The sequence below is a fragment of the Antrostomus carolinensis genome, unplaced genomic scaffold, assembly GCF_000700745.2.
Source record: "Antrostomus carolinensis isolate BGI_N321 unplaced genomic scaffold, ASM70074v2 scaffold49559, whole genome shotgun sequence".
Lineage (NCBI taxonomy): Eukaryota > Metazoa > Chordata > Aves > Caprimulgiformes > Caprimulgidae > Antrostomus > Antrostomus carolinensis.
Genome location: NW_010340278.1, coordinates 23,848 through 42,945, shown reverse-complemented (window position 1 = coordinate 42,945; position 19,098 = coordinate 23,848). Strand labels below are relative to the sequence as shown.

The following is a 19,098-nucleotide window of genomic DNA, read 5'->3' as shown; positions in this document are numbered from 1 at the left end:
CTGCTGAGCACATCTCGAGAGCCAGCACTTACAGATCAGTAGTATACTCAGGAAGGTGACTGGGTAACCGGGTGAGTTTTTGGTTAGAGCAGTCTACAATTGTTCCCTCGCAGCGACACTTCTCAGGACAGACAAGGTCCATGAAACACTTCCCGGTGAATTTACTTCTGTAATCCTCTGACCCTGCAATAAAAGGAAAAGATATTCTGGCAAATAGTTCCTGATAAGTGCAGCAATCAGAGATTTTATGGAATCTATTCTCAACACACTGCCTCCTGTCAGCTCCCAGCTCTTGTACACAATTTTAATACTTGCCAAAGATTTCTGTTCAGCAATTTTTCAAAATATTCCCAAGACTAGCCCCTGTTTTTTTCACTTTTCCCTTGACAGATTAATTCTTGTCTAACTAGCCTACCTGTTAAGGTATTTTTTAAAGCATTTCTAATTTGCTGTTGGAATCTGCTTCAAACGAGCTCTAGCAAAGTCACATTTTCCCATTTGGAATTTAGTCCAGCAACAAGGAAAAGGGATCTCATGAAAGCAGGAGCTATCTTGGTGCATTCAAATGACAAAGGATTCTTAAAGATGCCATTAAAAAGCCCAAAATTTTCAGACCTCAGCTATTACAGTTATTTTTGAGAGCAATCTTTTATGAGAGAACCTTGTCAATTTTCCAACAATTAGATACCTTTATTAACTATGTTAAGCAAACAGAAAAGTAATAGCAGTTTAAATCATTTTCATTTTAATTAAGGAATGGGCAGACCATACTTAGTGAGAAGCACTCCCTAATGTACCATTATACCATGATTGCCAGACCTCTTTGACTAGTTTTTTGACCCGTTTTAATGAAATGCTATTCCAATTACGCTCAGTGAACTAATCTGTCCTTTTCAGGTTTGGTTTTTCTCTTTTAATAACAGTAGGTTGGAAACTTGATCTCTGTGCTTCAAGGAACCAGGAGTATTAATAAATGCGTATGTAAGCAGAGCGTTGCCAAGACCCCTCCATGCAATACCTGCCCACTCACTTCGTATTTCATAATGGAAGCACCAGAATTGTCCCAGGAACCTTGTGTAATGTGCAGTGATCGTAATTACTAAGAAGTACTTTTTAAACGTTTCCACAGTTTTAAAAGTCAATTGCAAGGTCTCCCAGGAATTATCTGAGCATGTTCAGTTTTTAAGAACCTCAAAACATCAATAAAAACTCAAACCTGAACTTAAATTTTTTTTAGAGACTTGATGACATTCATCACCTGCTTCCCCTTCCTAAACTGATAAATATACAACTGCTCATTTTATGACTGCATACTACTTTCTGTAAGGAAAAAGGTCACCTAAACCCACTATCATTTTAATTTATGTTACACATTACCTCCACAGGGTGATGCAGTGAAAGCAAAGCAATTCTGCAGGTCATCTAACAATTTGACTCCACTGGCACACTTCAGTTTAGTTTTGCAATTCCAAACCAGATTATGAGAAACTTCACGTACAGCTTTGTATATTACCACTTCTGTGGTGCTAAATACTTTGCATGTTATCATACTTCTTGTAAATTATACATCTACAGTGAGATGGCTACTGTTTTTTAGCTTAACCATACAGTACTTAAAATATTAGGACCACTGGGCATTTGAAAGTACTATAAAAATACACTCTAAGCCTTTCCCCACACCACTATCATTTCAATTCTTATCCTTTCAAAAAAACCCATCTGATTTCCAGTCCTAAAATTCCAGGCTTGGCAGTCAGGCTAAAATGTCAAGTGATGAGCATATTACGGCTTGATTATGAGAACATACAACTATTCTTTATTAGGCCTATGATACATTACATTTGGTTGTTTATGATTCCTTGGAAATAATGCCAAATATGAACAGTTAACAGGACCAGAGTTTATTAAAACTGCTACAATTACAGTATGCCTTGAAAATCCCACAAAATTTTTCAGTGATCAGAAAGTGTCTTGGAAATCCCCAAATTAACTCTTGAAGAAGCATTTCTAATTTACATTGTAAAAGCTTTTTTGAAAGAATAATCACAAACATTATAAAGTTACACAGGGTAAAAATTTATTTAGTATAATTTTTAGTCTACTGATGGATACACGATTCATCTTCCTATGGGAAAAAAGAAGGATGGGAAAGTAAGTAGAATGCTTTATGCAGGAGAAAAAGCATTATAGAACATTAGAGGGTGAAAATCAGGGTTTTGTTTTCTCCCAAGTTTTCTGTCAAAGCAAATAAAGAATATTTACCACATTTTGACTTAGCAGTCTCACTCTCTTGATGGCATACAACTTTCCACACTTCATCAGCTATAAGAAGTTGATCTTCCCTGGGCATCGGTCCACTGCCTCCACACTTGGCAACAGGAGAAAGCTCCCTCAGCTCAGCAGGAGAGGAAGGGAGCAAACATCACCTTGTAATTTTCTTTCTTTCTATCTCTCTCTTTTTTTTTTCCCCTTTTACTTTTTTTTTTTTAAATTCTAAATGAGTTTAAATAAGTGTCATCCAGGTAAGCACTGAGTCAAAAGTAATCAACAGCATGCATATGCTCACCAAGTACTCAGTCATCTGTTAGACTGTGAGACAGCAGAAATCACCTGCCAAAGACCAGATAAAATTTACTATTTGACCTGAGCCTTGAGATCACTTGGACAGGTGGCTGTTCTATTAAGATATTCCCATCTGGGATACTAATGTGAAATTCAGCCATCTGCTTGCAGAACTATTTAAGTGAGTATATCCATTTCTACACACGGGCTTTGTCAGTGTACTGCTGCAGGGCTTTGAGTGAACATGACAGGATTCAGGAAGTACAATTAACCATCACATCTTGCACGCTATAAAATCACCTGTGGAAAGCCATGGATAAGAGATGCCAGACAGGCATAGAAGAAACACTTGGCTTCATTTCACTGTTCCAGACCAACCATTTGGTCATTTTATTATACCTGAAAGCTTGTGTGCATTGTAGCTGAGAACTCTGTGAAGCTTGGCTGAATGCAAAACATGACCTGAGAGTTTTCTAGTAATTTCCAAAATTAAAAAGAAGCATTGCAATTCCTCAGTATCATAAAATAAATATACACTCCATTCTACAAAACAGCAGTATTGAGATAAAGAAACACCACATTTCCAAGTGCTCAAAAATTTTAGATGCCTTTCTAATACCCACATGGAGAAATTAAGCAACAGAGGCAAATACTTTTTTGTCCTATTGTTCTTTATAAGCATTGTTTAGCAAACTTGATTGCAAACTTGATTTCAGTTTTTAAAATTTAGCTTTGCCTAAAGGACTTAAAAGGCATGCTGGATGACCTGTTCTGGAAAAAAAAAAATCAAGTTGTCTCAACAAGGGCTTGAATACTGACCTGATATATTCATTCTACAAAAGATGGATCCAGCTGCCTCAAATTTGGCACCAAAAATATGATAATAGAATCACAGAATGGTTTGGGTTGGAAGGGACCTTAAAGATCATCTAGTTCCAACCCCCCCTGACATGAGCAGGGACACCTTCCACTAGACCAGGGCTACACATAGATCACTTGTTCTAAAACTTGGACAAAAATCAGAAATCCTTACACTCATTTCTTCAAGGAGAAACACTGTTTGTCATAATTTCACATTGGTAGTATTAATTCTTATCAGTAATTACAGAAAAAAACATCTAAGAATTTCAGATGTCCTCATCCTGATGGGTCCACAACAGATATGTAGCAAATGTGCAAGATGAGACCGTATTTCCGTGTAAGAAAACTTCTGCATGAGACTCTCAAAGTCCTTTATGAATAGGTGTAATTATCTCTACTTTACATAGGCAGGAAGTTAGGCAGAAGTATGTCAAAGATCTTATCTATCTCTTGAAGCTAAAATGGCCCATTTGGGTATGCTGACTCAGCTTTGTGCTATGTGACTATTGGATAATGCTGTTTTCTTACAGGCCATGTTGCTCATGTCATTTCAAGAGATAAAAGACAATGCTTTGCAGACTCTTCTGAAATTCTTCTGCAGTACACTTCTTCATAATGAAATGTCAGTGCATTAAGATTGCTCCAATCAGGTCCAAAGTTACGTTAAGTAGCAGGCAACTTGTTACAGAAAAAGCAACCACAGTGTACCTCAAGTAGAAGGACTCACTGGACAGCTCAAATAGAGAGATGTAGCTCACATTATTTATAAGTTAAGAAGACAAAAAAGACTCGTATCTGTAGGCATGGCTGGAATCACACTTGGATCATATTAATAAATAGGATACCTAACTTCTTCATTATAAGAGCAATTAAACAGATTAATTACTTAGAAATGGTTATTCTGCATGCAAGCCCCCTGGAAAGTCTCTCACAAACATCACCAGTACTCCCCCCTGCAGTGCCCAGTAGTCTGGTTAAGCAACACTTCACTTTCTTCATTTTTCCTGTGAGAAAAGGGGAATCTCTCACCTTTTGATGCTTCTGAAAACAGCAGAAGATTCCCAGCATGCCATGCGGCAGGGAGTATGCAGCCTTCCATGGTGCTTGACAGAACCATGTTCAATTTGTATTGTTCTACCACATGGTTAGATCAAGCACAAAGGAAAACTCCATGAACAGCCAGAGTCAGAGTTAGGCAGCACCAAAGAGAGAAGAGCGTTGAGAGGAAGCAGCATGGAGAAGCACAAGCTGAAGGTTCACAGAGAGCTGCTCTCCACTCCACCCATGCAAAAAGGTGCTGGATACAAGAGGTCATCCTTTACGCTACAACTGCAGGAACACCCTGGAGCACAATTGGGGTTAGTGTACAAGAACAGAGCTCAGGCGAATTCAGAGACAGAACTAATATGACAGAAAATACTACCAAAGCACAGCAAACAGCTCCTTCCAGGAAAGTTGTGCAACTTCCAGCATGTATTGAATGCCCATCTACACTGCTCTTTAATAGCTACTTATTCTCTGCTGATGTCTCCTTTTGGTATAAATGCCATTTTGGTTTGCTCCTTTTATTTAAATGCAATCTTAGAAATACCACAGCTCATATTAATAACAACAGATTCTGAGCTGATGGCCAAGCTCTGGCATTAAATGCTCCCCAAGCTCGCTTTGAGCCTGATTTCTGCTCCTAGTGGCCTTTCATGCTGGTGGCACTTACACTGACAATCTGTAATAACCACTACTTTTTCTTTTTTCCTTTTTACTTTTTTTTCCAACTGCACTTTACAGCAAGGTAGCACACACATGCTACTACAGACATATTAAGGCAAACAGGAGTATTTTGTTATTCTGTTTCTTGGCATAATATTTATTGAGTTTTGTACATCACTTGCTGATGGTTGCATTCTCTCTTTCTGACATCCTGGATTATTTCAAACTGATTTACTTCTTGTAACTCATTCCTGCAACTCTGACATATAAAGTAGGGCATTCAGTTTTGGCTTGACTGCTCCCACTGAAATAAATCTCACATTGACTTTAATGTCTGCAGAGCTATTCCAGTGGAGAGTGCTTTTGAAAGTCTCATCTCAAATGTTCTTGCAAGCTTCATGAACGAGAGAGGAAGTGGCTGTCCTCTGCAACTGCTCAGAACATTTTGCTGGACTTCAATGAAGGTCAATGCTTGTGCTTTCAAAAAAATATCACTTTCCTTAGTAAGAGTTTTGCATTGCCAAAAGAACAAAGTCAGCATGAAGCAGATTATTCATTGCCTACATGGACAACAATGCAAGTACCTGAACAGAGATGACAGATAATACAGCAAGGGGCTCTGCTTCAACGTTTTGCTGTGAACCAGCATTATTATGCAGAAAGTCAACACACAATTACTTAGAAATGCCAGAAAATTACTACAGTGTTAACTTAGTGACCTCATAACTGTGGGTTTGTGTACAGCAATGAAAGTAAGACAATTTGATTTACTGTCTATCTTTACAATCTAAGAAGGAAACTAAAGCAGCTTTTTATGGGAACCTAAAACAATAAACTAATCCCCACAAGCTGCCAAATTAGCCAGAGTCCTAACTGGTACAAAAATTAAATTATTAATTTTCTTTTGTGATTCATGCAACATGGCACAAAAGGCATTAATTTTCTTCCATGATTCATTCAAAATATGCAAAACCCTGGAATTCACACCTCATTTAATTAGAAATTACACCTAAAACTAGCATTCCTGACAATAATTTTGTATGACTGTAGTGACCAGAGTTCCATATCCTTATTCCTACACTGGTTTAATAATGTAGCAATTCTAGTATGGGCTCTTCAAAGAAATTAATCCACAGTACTCTGTTAAGCAATGAGAAATAATAGTTCATACCTTCCATAGACTTTTATATTATATCCTGATTTTCAGTATTAAAATGGAATTTTAATTTCTGGAATATCTGTAATAAACTCAGTAATTTCAGTGTCAATGAACTCTTTCAGTCCTACTGAAACCAGTGTAGTCAGAACCCTGCAAGCGTCTTCCTGTGAAACCCCTGAAGGATATTTTGAGCAAGTCTCTGTTCCTCTGCTGCACTAATTAAACATTGCTTACAATAACTGCCTAAGCTAATCATCAGCTGATGTACAGGAACAAAGTTGCCTCCTTTTTTTTTTTTTTGACAAATAGACTAGGGAAAAAAAATAACAAGACACACTATTTTGTAAATTACATTTTAAAAGAAAATATTCCATAAGTCTTTGGAGGTACATAAGGTCACTCTGCATAAATATTTGAAAAAAAAAAGTTGAAAAAGGAATTACCATATCTCCAGATATTTTCCAATTTTCACTATAAACCCCACTCTTTAGTTATACTTTATATCCAAGCACCATTGTAGGGTTTGCTCTTAGTTAATTCAGCTCTGGTAATCTAAGATGTTTGTTTAACAGTCACTGAATCTGCAGTTTGCTAAAAATTTGTGTATAGGACCCTATTTTTAACTGTCCCATCAAGCTGTATCACCTCAGGAGACTGCCGCAGTCTCAGAATAGTCAAATTAAAATTTATTGTCCAATTCCAGGCTCAAACATTCTTGCACTGGTTTTAGCTGACTAGCTCTCTTCATGCCAAGGCCTCTCCAATTATTTTCTTTATCCTATTCAAGTGTTCGCTATACACACAAAGAAGTGCTAACTTTGCATCTCTGGTAAGCGTTGCTCAGCTTAATCTCAACCCACACAATAGCAATGAAAGAGAAGAGACGAGAACAAACTTTGTCCCACCTCAGTTTTTGAGGTATCTGAGTTAAAAGAGGAACGGCTCAGTTTTCTGCCATAGCTAATGAAGCCACCTCCAGAGAACAACTCAGATCTCAAGTGAGGAATCTCTACTGCTCTGTACTCTGCCTACATGGGCAATCTAGGACAACTATGTTATTTGGATGTCTAAGTGATATGGATGCATCTGTGGCTTAACATTAATTCTCTCTTTTGTCATTGCCTCTTTACAATCACTGCAAATAAGGATGTTGGCTTGTAACAAAGCAGTTCAGATGTTTAGGTTAAAAATAAAAGAAGGCACAGCCTTAAAATAAACTTTTTAACCAGGACATGTCAATTTACTTTCATACTAAGAACCATAATTTCTGCCAAACAGACCTGGCTGCTCTATGTTAAGCTTATGCTTCCACGAGTAAAATGGTTTCCATTCTGCCTTCTTTCTCCCTCCTGCAGTACAGGAAACCTTCACTGAAGTGTTCATCAAGAGCTATGAAGGATTAGAGTAACTGACACAAATATTAATATAAAGATCTAAATTGCTATCAAAGATTCACAGAAAAGGGAGGGCTATAATCAGTATATAGTACAGCCAAATTACTTTTTCAACAGGAACATTTGTACAATACAAGGGAATTTAGTTCCATTACCATTAGTCATAGCAGTCATGTTGTGTGCTCTAATGACTTCAACTTCAGAAAAAATTCATCAAACTAAAGCTCAAACATACTCAGTTATAGTGTATGGTGAAGACTTCAGGCTCATAATCATGAATTCAGTCTAGGATTTAATCTGCAGGTGATTTGTTGCTGTTAAACAACCTTCCATTCAGACAGAGTTACTCTTATGCACGACAAACACGTATCCTCAGTTTCATTATATTCAAAGAGTTTCTGAAGGTACTTTTGCTGAGTCTCTGTGTCTTTCAGGGTGGGGGGGAGGAAGAAGTAGAACACGCAGCATTTAACTGAATAAAAACAAAAAATACAAAAGAATCTTCACAGAAAGAGATCAGAATGCAGTTAATTTTCCAGCTGTCCAGATCATAGGCAATGTTTTGTATTCCTTTCCCTCACTCTGCTCAAGCAAAAGCCCTGGTAAGCAGAAGACAAGATTTCCCACAAATGTGACCAGGCCTAGAGCACCCTGTGCAGGACTGCCAATCCCCACCGCTGTCACCTCCAGCACGGACAAGCCTCCAAGCTGTCAGGGCTTAGTGTCTGCTCAGGCAGGAGCTGCTAGAGACCAGCACATTCAGGACAGGAACAATAGTGAATCCTCGAGCACATGTCACTGCAGCACTGTAACAAGGTAGACAAGAGCAGATGGGTATCAGTGCTTCTCATCAAACAGAAAATGTTAAGGGCGGGAATATGAGTACAGTCTGTAAATGACTATTTGCTTACTAAAAGTGGAAGGAATTTGCAAACTTGTCGTCAGAGTGATTTGGAACAACTGAGAGTGTTTCAATCAGATAAATTATGTATGATCTGGATTAAATTCACTTGCCTTTTATGACTTTTATACAATGGTTGAGTAGTAACAATATATTGCACCTTTCATTTTGAGACCTGGAAGAGCTAAAATAGTGTTTACATGTCACTAAAAACAGAAATGGGGATAAGTGAGGGAGACCAAGGGACAGGAAATGTGTGAACTGCCATAGCGACTGGACACAAAGCCCTGATGTGCAGTGTTCTTTTGAGTAGGAACACTCCTTCTATTGCAGTTCTATGCTTCTAAGGCTGAAACAACGCAGAGAAGAGAGAAGGAAATATCAGGCGATCACAAGCAATAGGAACTCTGTTCCAAAGTAGACAGGTAACCCAAGAAAGGTGAATATGTATGATGATAGAGATTGGAAAAGATACATAAAGAATTATGAAGAAAACTGTAATTAGTAAGAGGTTTTTATCAGATGCGTTTGAAAATTATGAGTGAACAAACAGCAACTATATTCCTATCTAATAACAGGAGATAACACAAGAGAGATGAAACAAGCCCTAAACATGCAAGCTCTGGATCCATATGTATCACAGTCTGACTTTGATCTAGATTGGATTAACAATGCCCAAAAAGGAGAGAATTGTGCTGGCAGATGGTTCAGTCCTCCCCTATTATTCCCCATGCTTTTGATTTGTACAGCACTATCTGTAAATGAAGTAATTAAAGTCAGTTAGATACAATGTCCCAATGCAAGAGGAATCAGGAAGACAGGTTTACTTCATAGTATTTCAAATAATCATTTTACTTCCAAGATAGTTATTTCTAAGAATTAGAATAGAAAAAGCTTTCCTGGTGTGATGCTCATAGATATACACATGCTTTGATCATTATCAGAAATGGTTTGTGCAGGCATGGGAGGTGGAACTTTCATCGCTTTTGAAATACACAACATAATGAAAAATGCAAACATGTCACAGGGAAAAAAGTATATACAGCTGAATACAAGGGCAGCTTTCTGCAAAAGCTATTTCAACACGATGTCACACAGCAATGAAGGATCCTGCCAACTCTTGAAGTGACAATAAGCTACCACAGAGACAACACAATCTGCTCATAGATTCATTTTCCTTCCTCCTAAAGCCCAGTGCTGCTTTAGAAAACAAAACTGCTGTGTAGTGAACTTAATCAGATGCTACTGGGCAGAAGCTTTTTGTTGTTCTTTTTTCTCCCATTCCTACCAAGAAAGTGAGCCTCCAGTGACCTAAGTACTGTTGGATCCTTAGGTGGCCATAGCGGGCAGATGCAGCCAAAAGAAAATGATAATCAGAATTCTGTTGCTGCCACTGAAAATGACAGTATTTCCCTTTTCTAAACAGAAGAGAAAGAGAATTAGTCACAGCCTGTTCCTCCAAATTCTTGTTCAAGAAAAACCTTTTTTAGTCTCACATTCTATAACTGTGGGAGAGAGTTGAGCAGGGGGAGGTTTATTGTTATTTTGGTGCACTGCACTAAATAGAAGGCAGAAAAACAAGGGAAATAGTATCTATTGCAATCTGAGGCTTAAACATATCTGATAGTATATTCAACAGCTTTGCCTGTCTCACAGCCCTAGGCAAAAACATGTCCCTTTCCCTGCTGTTCTTTCATTTCATGCTATAATGCTTCCAATTCTCCTTTTAAAAAGAATTATGTACATTATCTACCTGTGGCACAGAAACTCCTTCTTATGGCCACTCACAATCTTCACAGATGTTGCTCTGTCATTATCAGTAAAAGCTTTAGTCATTTGGTTCAGGGAGGAAATAGCATCTGGGAAAAGTGCCTCAATGATGAATTAAAAAAAGAAGGCAAGTTCTTCTTCTTGCTAAGTACTATCTAAAAGGATGGTGGGGATCTGGAATAAAAACCTGAAGGAAACAATATTCAGAATGAAGTTTTCTAGATTTTTTTAAATTTTATTTTTACTATGCTGCATAGTTGTGTCCTCAAAGTTTCATTTAATTAATCAAATACAGTGCTATTTAGCCCATCTGCGTCTCTGAGTGTGTCCTCTTGATATTACCTTCTTGATGTTCCTCTGCCATGTCAAACTGATGAAACTTCAAACTTCAAATCTCAACTTTGCTTCCCCATTCCTTCTAACCGCTCCTCTCTCCTATCCTCATACAAAAAGCACTTCCCTTTCTTCTCTTAGTTTACTGAACAATCACATTTTTTCTCATGCCAGGTCCTTCCTGACAATCCCCTTCATGATACTTTGTAGAATCCAAATGAATGTGGAAAACTTCCTTCATGGCAACCTCAGAATTTTATAACTTCAGAACTTCTGAACATTCCTTCCCTGATGTTAAAACATTAAGCTTACCTATGTTTAACTATTCTTGGGGGTGATCCTGACACTAGCCATGTACCTCTGCTCCCACAGAGCTCACACCTTCTGTGCATCCTCATCACTTCTCAAAGGCCAAAGACAAGGTCAGGATAAAATCCCTCACAGTGCTTCCTTAATCAACCCCCCAGAATAATTGGGTTTTCTCCCACAAAACCATCTTTCTGGTGATTGACACATACTAAATGTATTAAACAAAGTACATGAAAATATCAGGATCCTGAAACAAGAACGCTTTAAGCACAGAGATGCACATTTACAAAAAGAAAAAAAGAAAAAAAAATATTTTCTCATACACTGAGCAAATGATGTAAAAACTGGACAGGGAGAATCCCACAGCCAGCAAGGACACTGACCAGATTCCTAAGCATTGCCATCCCAGTGGGATTGTGCGGGGTCATCCCTGGATAACACAACACACTGCTCAATAGTCTGACTTTGAACGTTGAGGATTCATGCCTCTTTCTGCACAGAGACGTGCTGGGTTAAAACCTGGGATGAAACATATTCCTCACCATGAAAACAGGGAAAAATCCTGCTAAATGCCAAATCTGAAGCAGCCATGATTCAAAGGGACAACGTGAGGAGAACAGGTGCCAAGGATGTCTGTTCTCTGGGTTGATTTGCAAACTAAGATTCTTCTAAACCATTAGACGTTCCCCCTGTCTCATGTGAGCAGACAGTGAGCCGAGCTCAATGTATCTCATCACCATCTGGAAACTCTACAGGCAAGGATATCTTCTCTATTGTGCTTTTGAATAGAATTAGTTTTCACCCAGTTCAAATCTTTGTTCTGAAGCTGTACAATCCCTCCTCCGCTCCTTCGTAAATCAGGTTTATGCTTTTTTCCATGTGGTTTTGATATACTCGTAGAACTGGAGACCAAGGAAAAAACAGCCTAATGCCTCAAAGAAAGGACCTCCAACATAAGAACTCACAAAATATTATTCTCAACATCACCAGGTACTGTGTTCTGCATTGTTGCTCTTCTTCGCTACGATCTTTCATAAATGATATCAGATGGTGATTGCCTTATCCAATAGCCTGTACCACTGTTCAAGACATGCATGCACATACATAACATTAATTTCTCTAGCTTATTAATAAAAGCAGAAGAAAATGACAATGGCAAATTGGGTACAGATTTATACTGATTTGTTTCTGCACTCTCCTTTCTAAATCACATTTATGCATTTTCATTTCCAATTTCTTTAAATATGAATATTACTAACTAATTATCTTGTTACTATGATGGACACAATCCAAAAACCTAGATAAAAGTATGTGATAATTTCAGTTCTGGTTATAAATTTTTGTGGCTTGAGTCATAAGTGATTGAAGACTTTAACAAGCATTCCCAAGAAAACCTGACTGCAAATGAAGTTATCTTCGTTGTATTTTCCCCATAAAAAGAAGGTTTAGCTCAGCATATTGCTCACAGATACAGAAAGCACAACAGCCTGTTTTAGACTGCTGCCATTCAGTTTCATGCTGCATCCCCATCTAGAGTCATTAATCTTTTACCACCAGAAACACAATTAATCATGTGTTTGTTTTGTTGGTTTTTTTCTCCAGAGGAAAGAGACAAAATTCATAGTAATTTTTATAGAAAACACTGCAAGGTACTCCATCAATAACAGTCATTTTTCTTCTCAGTACACCCTAACAGATTTGCTCACTGAAACCTGCTTGTCTTTACATTATACAAAACTGCAGTAGTCTAAAATACATATAACCAATAGAAAAAACACATAAAGAAGCAGTCTGCTTAGTTGTGCTGTATAAGGCAACAAATGTCCTTTTACTGATAGCTGGACCATAAATAAAGAACAAACAGGGTTGAGAAAAAGGTGTTTATGTTACTTTGGAGGTTATTTCAGGTGGAGACATTTTTCTATTTAGCTCACAACACAAAATCTCTGCCTAAACTATGATACAAGTTTTGATTAAAAACTTACTAAAACCAAAAATCTTATCAACTTTGATGGCAGTTTTACTAGAATTAGTGCAAGTTACTTATGGATATATAAAAACAACAACAATAAAAAAACCCAACAAAACAAGTTATGAAAGTATGTAAATCAATGCCATCCCCTCACCCCCAGCTTCACTCATATCCTAGGTGAGAAATGCCCATTGCCAGTTGTATAAAAATGTCACTCATACTGTTCTCAGCCTTTTAGGTCTGAGAACTTACTCTAGCTCAGCTCCCATCAAGGTCAATGAGAGTTCTGCCTAAAAACAAATGATGATCCATCCACCATCCACCCCTTCAAAATATGACATCTGCCACATGGATTCATATACATAGTCATTTTTTTCCTTAGACACTGTATAACTTAGTAATTATTTAAAATTAAATGTCACAAGCTTTTCCCTTTTTTTCTTTGTTTCTAAGAGACACACAGAAGACAGCTGTAGACTGCCCCCTCCCTTTTTAAAAAAATTATTTATTTTCTTAAAAAAAAAAAAAAAATCCATAAGGTAATTGGCTTTCTGGAGAAGTAACTGAATTTTCCAAATTGAATTTTAAAAGATGCTCCATAATATCCATTATAGCAAACACTGTCCTGCAGATTTGATTAGTAGGCTCTCTGGACCTGCTTATTTCTGAATTGAAAGCACAGTACAGCCTGGATAAATGAATTACCTGAGCAGCGGAACTTCTTGCTCTTGATCTGACTGATTCGTTTGTTGGCAAGGCGACGCGGACTGCTGCATCGAGCACCGCTGGTTTCTATCGGATTATCCTGAAGGTAATCAGCCAGCCACTTCAAATGGCAGTCGCACACAAATGGATTCTGAGCTAAATGTCTGTGAGAAGGATGGGATGTTTAATCAGAAGTGACCTGTGACACTGTACTCCATCACTGTTTTTCACAAACGCAAACCTGAAGAGTAGAGTAATTGAATAAGCTTCCAAAAACCCAGGCCTGGCGGAAACCACAGAGCTGCACATGAATGGGAGAATTCTGGAGCTATCACATTTCATAGCTCATTAAGCCTGCTGCAAGTCCTTTCACAGAGGAAACAAAAATTAAGATAGCAAAGTCTGCTTTACAGTACACAGACCTCCTGTCTACAACATCCAGTGTTTTGTCATGAGAGTTTGATATGCTGCCTTTTGAGAGAAATGCATCTTTCTAGATGCACCTGACCTGAAGATAATTTTGTATTCTGGTTTAAAAGAAATTTTATTGACAAGCTCAGTTTCCTAGAGATCAAAATGTGAATTAGTACAGTGCGTTCGATCTGTGGGCAAGGTCAGAAGTGATCCAGAGGTCTCTTCTCAAGAGAGAAATTGATATTTGCATATACTCATCATGTATAATAGTATTCCTCTTATATGTATTTTTTTCCTGGACCAAAAATTTTTACTTTTGAGACTGAACTGTTTACACAAGGTAGAACTTGACTCTATTCTTCACCAAAATTTGCACAATGTATTTCCCACACAATTGGAATTAGGTATTATAGCATTGATTTTAATGGGATATTTAGACTTTGTTAATAGAAATCTACTGGAATATCTTAGAGAGAAACAGCATTTTTCTGCTGCTGTTAAAATTCATTCTGCCTGACAAAGTTGAGTACTATATCAGGAGTTTGTCAGGTCTTTCCCAGAGCCATATTCTGATCTCAGTTAGCTTGCATCTGTTCCTCTAACTTCCAAGGGAGCAGGACACAGCTCTCCAATAAATGCAAAGACAGTTTTAAAAAAAGATAGATGTTTAAATTTGGTTTTGATAGAGGTGTAAAGTTATAGCCTCACAAGAACTCTGCCCTGTTACTGTGTGTTTCTTCCACCTATAGAAACTTATTTTCTTTTCTGTTTGCAGTTATGGTTATGAATTGTCACTTAACAGAATAAGTATAAAATACAACAGGGCAAGGGCTGTCAAGGAGGGGCAAGTGAAAGCATACATAGCAGAAAATGCTCAAAGAAACTAAAGATAACTGTTGTAGCAGAGCCATTCCTGGTGTGCAATGTCCAAAGAACAAAAAAGCATATAGAGACAGCAGATGCAAATGGTTTTGTAGCTCTAGAAAAAAGGTAGAAAATGGTAAACACTTGGAGTACTAAAAATTGGACAATGAATCAAACCATTTCAGGAAAAAGTATCTTGGTATGAAGCAATAAGTCCATTCTAAGTAATGGCCACCAGGAGTACCAATAAAACCCCATGGAAACTGAGGAGAAATGTTTATACCTTAAAGGTGTTGTCTATTTAACTTGACAAATCTTACATAACCTCTGTAAATGAACCTTCTCTGTCACCCTTGTTTACATATATAAATTATGTACCTATACAGCATGTTGCAGCAGGAGAAAGCACAGTGGAGGTGGGAGGGCAGGACTGGGGCAGTGGCTGTACATGATTATTCTAATACCTTAATGATTTGCAGCAATACATACCGACCAGATATCTGTTGGAAATTAAGGCTGTGCTTGTGGTTGCCTGAGGAGGTAGCAAGTACCATGGTGCTAGAAATCATCTCTATTAGTTCATTTCTACATGAATTAAAACATTTATACAACTAATTTGGCCAATGCATTTCCAGTATTAAAATATATATGTGCATGGGTATACATACATTTCCAGTACCATAGTATGGGGGTGTGTGTGTGTGTGTGTATATATATATATATATATTCCAGTATGTATTTATATACATACATATATATATTTTAATACTGGAAATGCATATACTTACACACTACATAAACACACAGTCTTATATCTATATATGCACACACAGCTATATATAAACACAAATACACAATATTGGGTGAGGGGGTTCTTCCTTGTTTTTCATTTGTATCAGACTGACAACCCCAGTTCTGAAGGAGTATTTTTTACCTTATTATCTTACTACTTAGAGCTTTAGGATGAAACCACCTTCTGTAAAATATCAAGTCATATCTATACTTTTGCTTCCAAGTTTTCTTCTGATCTCTCTTCTCCTAACGCCTTCAATTCAAAGACTCTCAGAAAATGTTTAGTGGGTTTTCTTAATGGATCAAGTACTACAATGTATCATTTCCCTTAAGTGGAATATCAGCTGAAATATGGTTTCAGAGGTCACGAACTCTACAGCAGATCCAGTAAGGAGACATGCCAACTCACTAGCTTGTTAAAAACTGCTAGGCAATGGTTTTAATAGAACTTGCTCTCCATATATTGTACCGAGTCAAATTTACACATTATCTTCCCAACAAACAGTATGAATGAATTACTCTGGGAGCTTAAGACAATTATGACATTTCTGTCACTGTTGGCAGGCTGTATTGATAGCTGGCTGTGCTGAATTTATGCAATGCTTCTTTTTGTTCCTTTTATTTCTGTCAGAAAAGGAGGGGCTACTACCTTGAGGTCTCTTCCAAATTGTCTTAATGTCAGATGCAAAGCCTTTGCAAAGACAGGCAACATCTTTGGGGGGAAAGAAAGAGAGAGCTGTCATTTATGATATGCCTGCATACTCACAGAGTCTGGATCGATCGGAGAGGTGCAAAAAGCCCCTTGCTGATGGTTTGCAGTTTGTTGTCATAAAGAGATAGCAGCTTGAGATTATGCAGTCCTTGGAACGTGTTTACCCTCAGGCAGTTGATCTTATTGGCATTGAGAAGTCTGAAAACAGAGGAAAGGTTTATAATTCATTAATCTTGTAATAATCAAATAAAGATAGACTGAACTTCGGGGTTAAATCTAGAAAAATTATTAACCCAGTCACCAAAGCCAACCCACATTTAAAGATCTTCATTTGTCTGTTACATTAAAAAGCTGAAAAAACCACAACCAACATTAGTGTTCACACATTTGGGGAATACAGAGACATACAACAGTGCCATGTAACTGAAAATACTTAAAAGTTTGGGGGTTTTTTGGTATGCCCAGGCGGGCCCCCAGTTTGTTCAAAATGCTACACAAATATTTAAAGTAGTCTTCAACTTAATATACATGGAAATGTCAAATACTTCCCACCTTGCTATTCTGTGCACACACTCATACACAAAGTTCACAATGAGAACAACCTTTTTTTTTTTTCAATTTTCTCTACCAGCAGCTGTCTTGAGGCTAACTGACATTCTGGAAGTTTGACATCTTTTGATAAGCAGTGCAGGGTTAATTTGATGATGGGAGGAAAGATTGTTGATCCTCAGAGACGAGAAGAGAGAATTGTAGGATCTGGATTAAAACTTACTGAAAGGCAAGCTCACTTCATACCAAAGACAGTCAGGCAGTGGAACATGTTGCTCAGAAGAGTTGTGCAGTATCCATCACTGAAGGTTTTCAAGATGATAATGAATAAAGCCATGAGTAACCTGCTCTGACCTAAAAAGGTGGCTCTGCTTTGAGCCACCAGTCTCATTGGCTACTGACCATTTCCTATCCCTCCCAGCCTCCATTGTCCTACAAATCCATTACAGTTACACCAGATTCCTGTGCACCTGTGGAAAAATAGTATAAAGGCAAGTTCCTTTTATATACATACATAATTTTTTTATTATTTATTATTATTATTTTTTTCCCACATCTACACAGCAGCCAGTTGGCAGAACTAATCAGTTCAGTCAGTCTTGGACAGTATTTGTACACATTCTCTTAGATTATCCACAGTCCTATCATCTATAACGAGTATATGCAAACCCAACAACAATCTGGGTCTCCCTCTGAGACAATCAAACACAAGAACACTTGAATTGTCATTGTCATATGCATGTGTGGTATTTTACTGAGTATAATAGGCAGGAAATGACCTATTCTTCTTAGAAAAGCCTAAATCCACATCTTTTGACTACTATTAGTCTGAGAAAAATGGAACATTGCAAATGGTAGATGCTGTTAGTAGCCTTGGTCACAAAATTCTTGCTACTTTGTCAATGAGTTTGAAGGGCTTAATACTGCAACACTGTGGCTCTCTATGAGGGACCACACTAATACTAATTCAAAAGACAAAAATGTTTCTATGTAAAAAGGAAAAAATATCCTCCACTCTTCAGCATGGAAATATACCATCTTAAACACACCTCTAACAGCACAGGGAGCTTCCATTTTCAACAAACTGCACGTACACCACTATAGACAACAGGGCAATCTGCCAGGGAGGAAATGCATGCTTGTTAGCAGCATATGATGCTTTTATTTTCCTCCAAAAAAACCACTTTAGAAGGTGCTTCCTCTGCATAGCATCCTGCCTTTGCATTGCTGAAATCTTTGGAACACTCATTACAGGTCTCTGCTCCTACTGTCATTTTGGCAGAGCCATATTACTGCAGTAAATGGCTACAGTAATTGTGACATGTAAAAGATGGATGCATACTTGACTAGAGCTCCTTTCCCAAGAAAAACAGGAATGCAGTGCTTTGGAATGAGAGTGTCAGAGAAAAGCAAATAACAATTTACCTAAATTTTCTTCTTTATATGCTACAGAATATAAAGGCATTATATTCTGTAGCATATCTAATTGGCATTAGATAAAGTCCCATAGAAGGAAATAATGGATAAATGAGCTTAATTTTTGCATTAACTAATAGCTAAAATAATTTTATGAAATCATAAGCAGCACTAGTATGGCCCCTCTGTAACCTGTATTTCTGTGACAGATAATTATATGACACCTAATCCACACTCCTGTTGACTCCACTAGAAGTAACAGGGCAATTCTCATATTAGGCTACAGGAAGAGTTCCTCCCATGCAGTCAACTGCTGAGATTTTGCTCCAACTGTAAACATCAATGTCATCCCTTACTACTTGCTTCTTATGGCCACTCGTGTGTCCAAGTCAAAGCAATCTTCATTCTCTCCCAGTTCTTGTGCATTATGCATTTCTCCTCCAAGCTTGTATCACAGAATCACAGAATCACAGAATGATGGGGATTGGAAGGGACCTCGAAAGATCATCTAGTCCAATCCCCCTGCCGGAGCAGGAACCTTAACGAAATTACACAGGAAGGCGTCCAGGCAGGTCTTGAATGTCTCCAGAGAAGGAGACTCCACAACCTCCCTGGGCAGCCTGTTCCAGTGCTCTGTCACCCTCACTGTAAAGTAGTTTTTTCTCAAGTTTAAGCAGA

At 37.8% G+C, this 19,098-nt stretch overlaps 1 protein-coding gene across 1 annotated transcript in view; it reads right to left on the bottom strand.

Annotated features, from left to right (window-relative positions):
* Positions 1 to 19,098, bottom strand: part of LOC104531257 (slit homolog 3 protein-like) — a gene marked incomplete at both ends in the record, with an annotated part of 87,542 nt that overhangs the window by 48,158 nt on the left and 20,286 nt on the right. Inside the window, 3 exons of the mRNA XM_010176094.1 lie at positions 33 to 183; positions 13,674 to 13,837; positions 16,510 to 16,653. Coding sequence (XP_010174396.1) covers positions 33 to 183; positions 13,674 to 13,837; positions 16,510 to 16,653 — 459 coding nt within the window. The remainder of the gene's footprint in view (positions 1 to 32; positions 184 to 13,673; positions 13,838 to 16,509; positions 16,654 to 19,098) is intronic.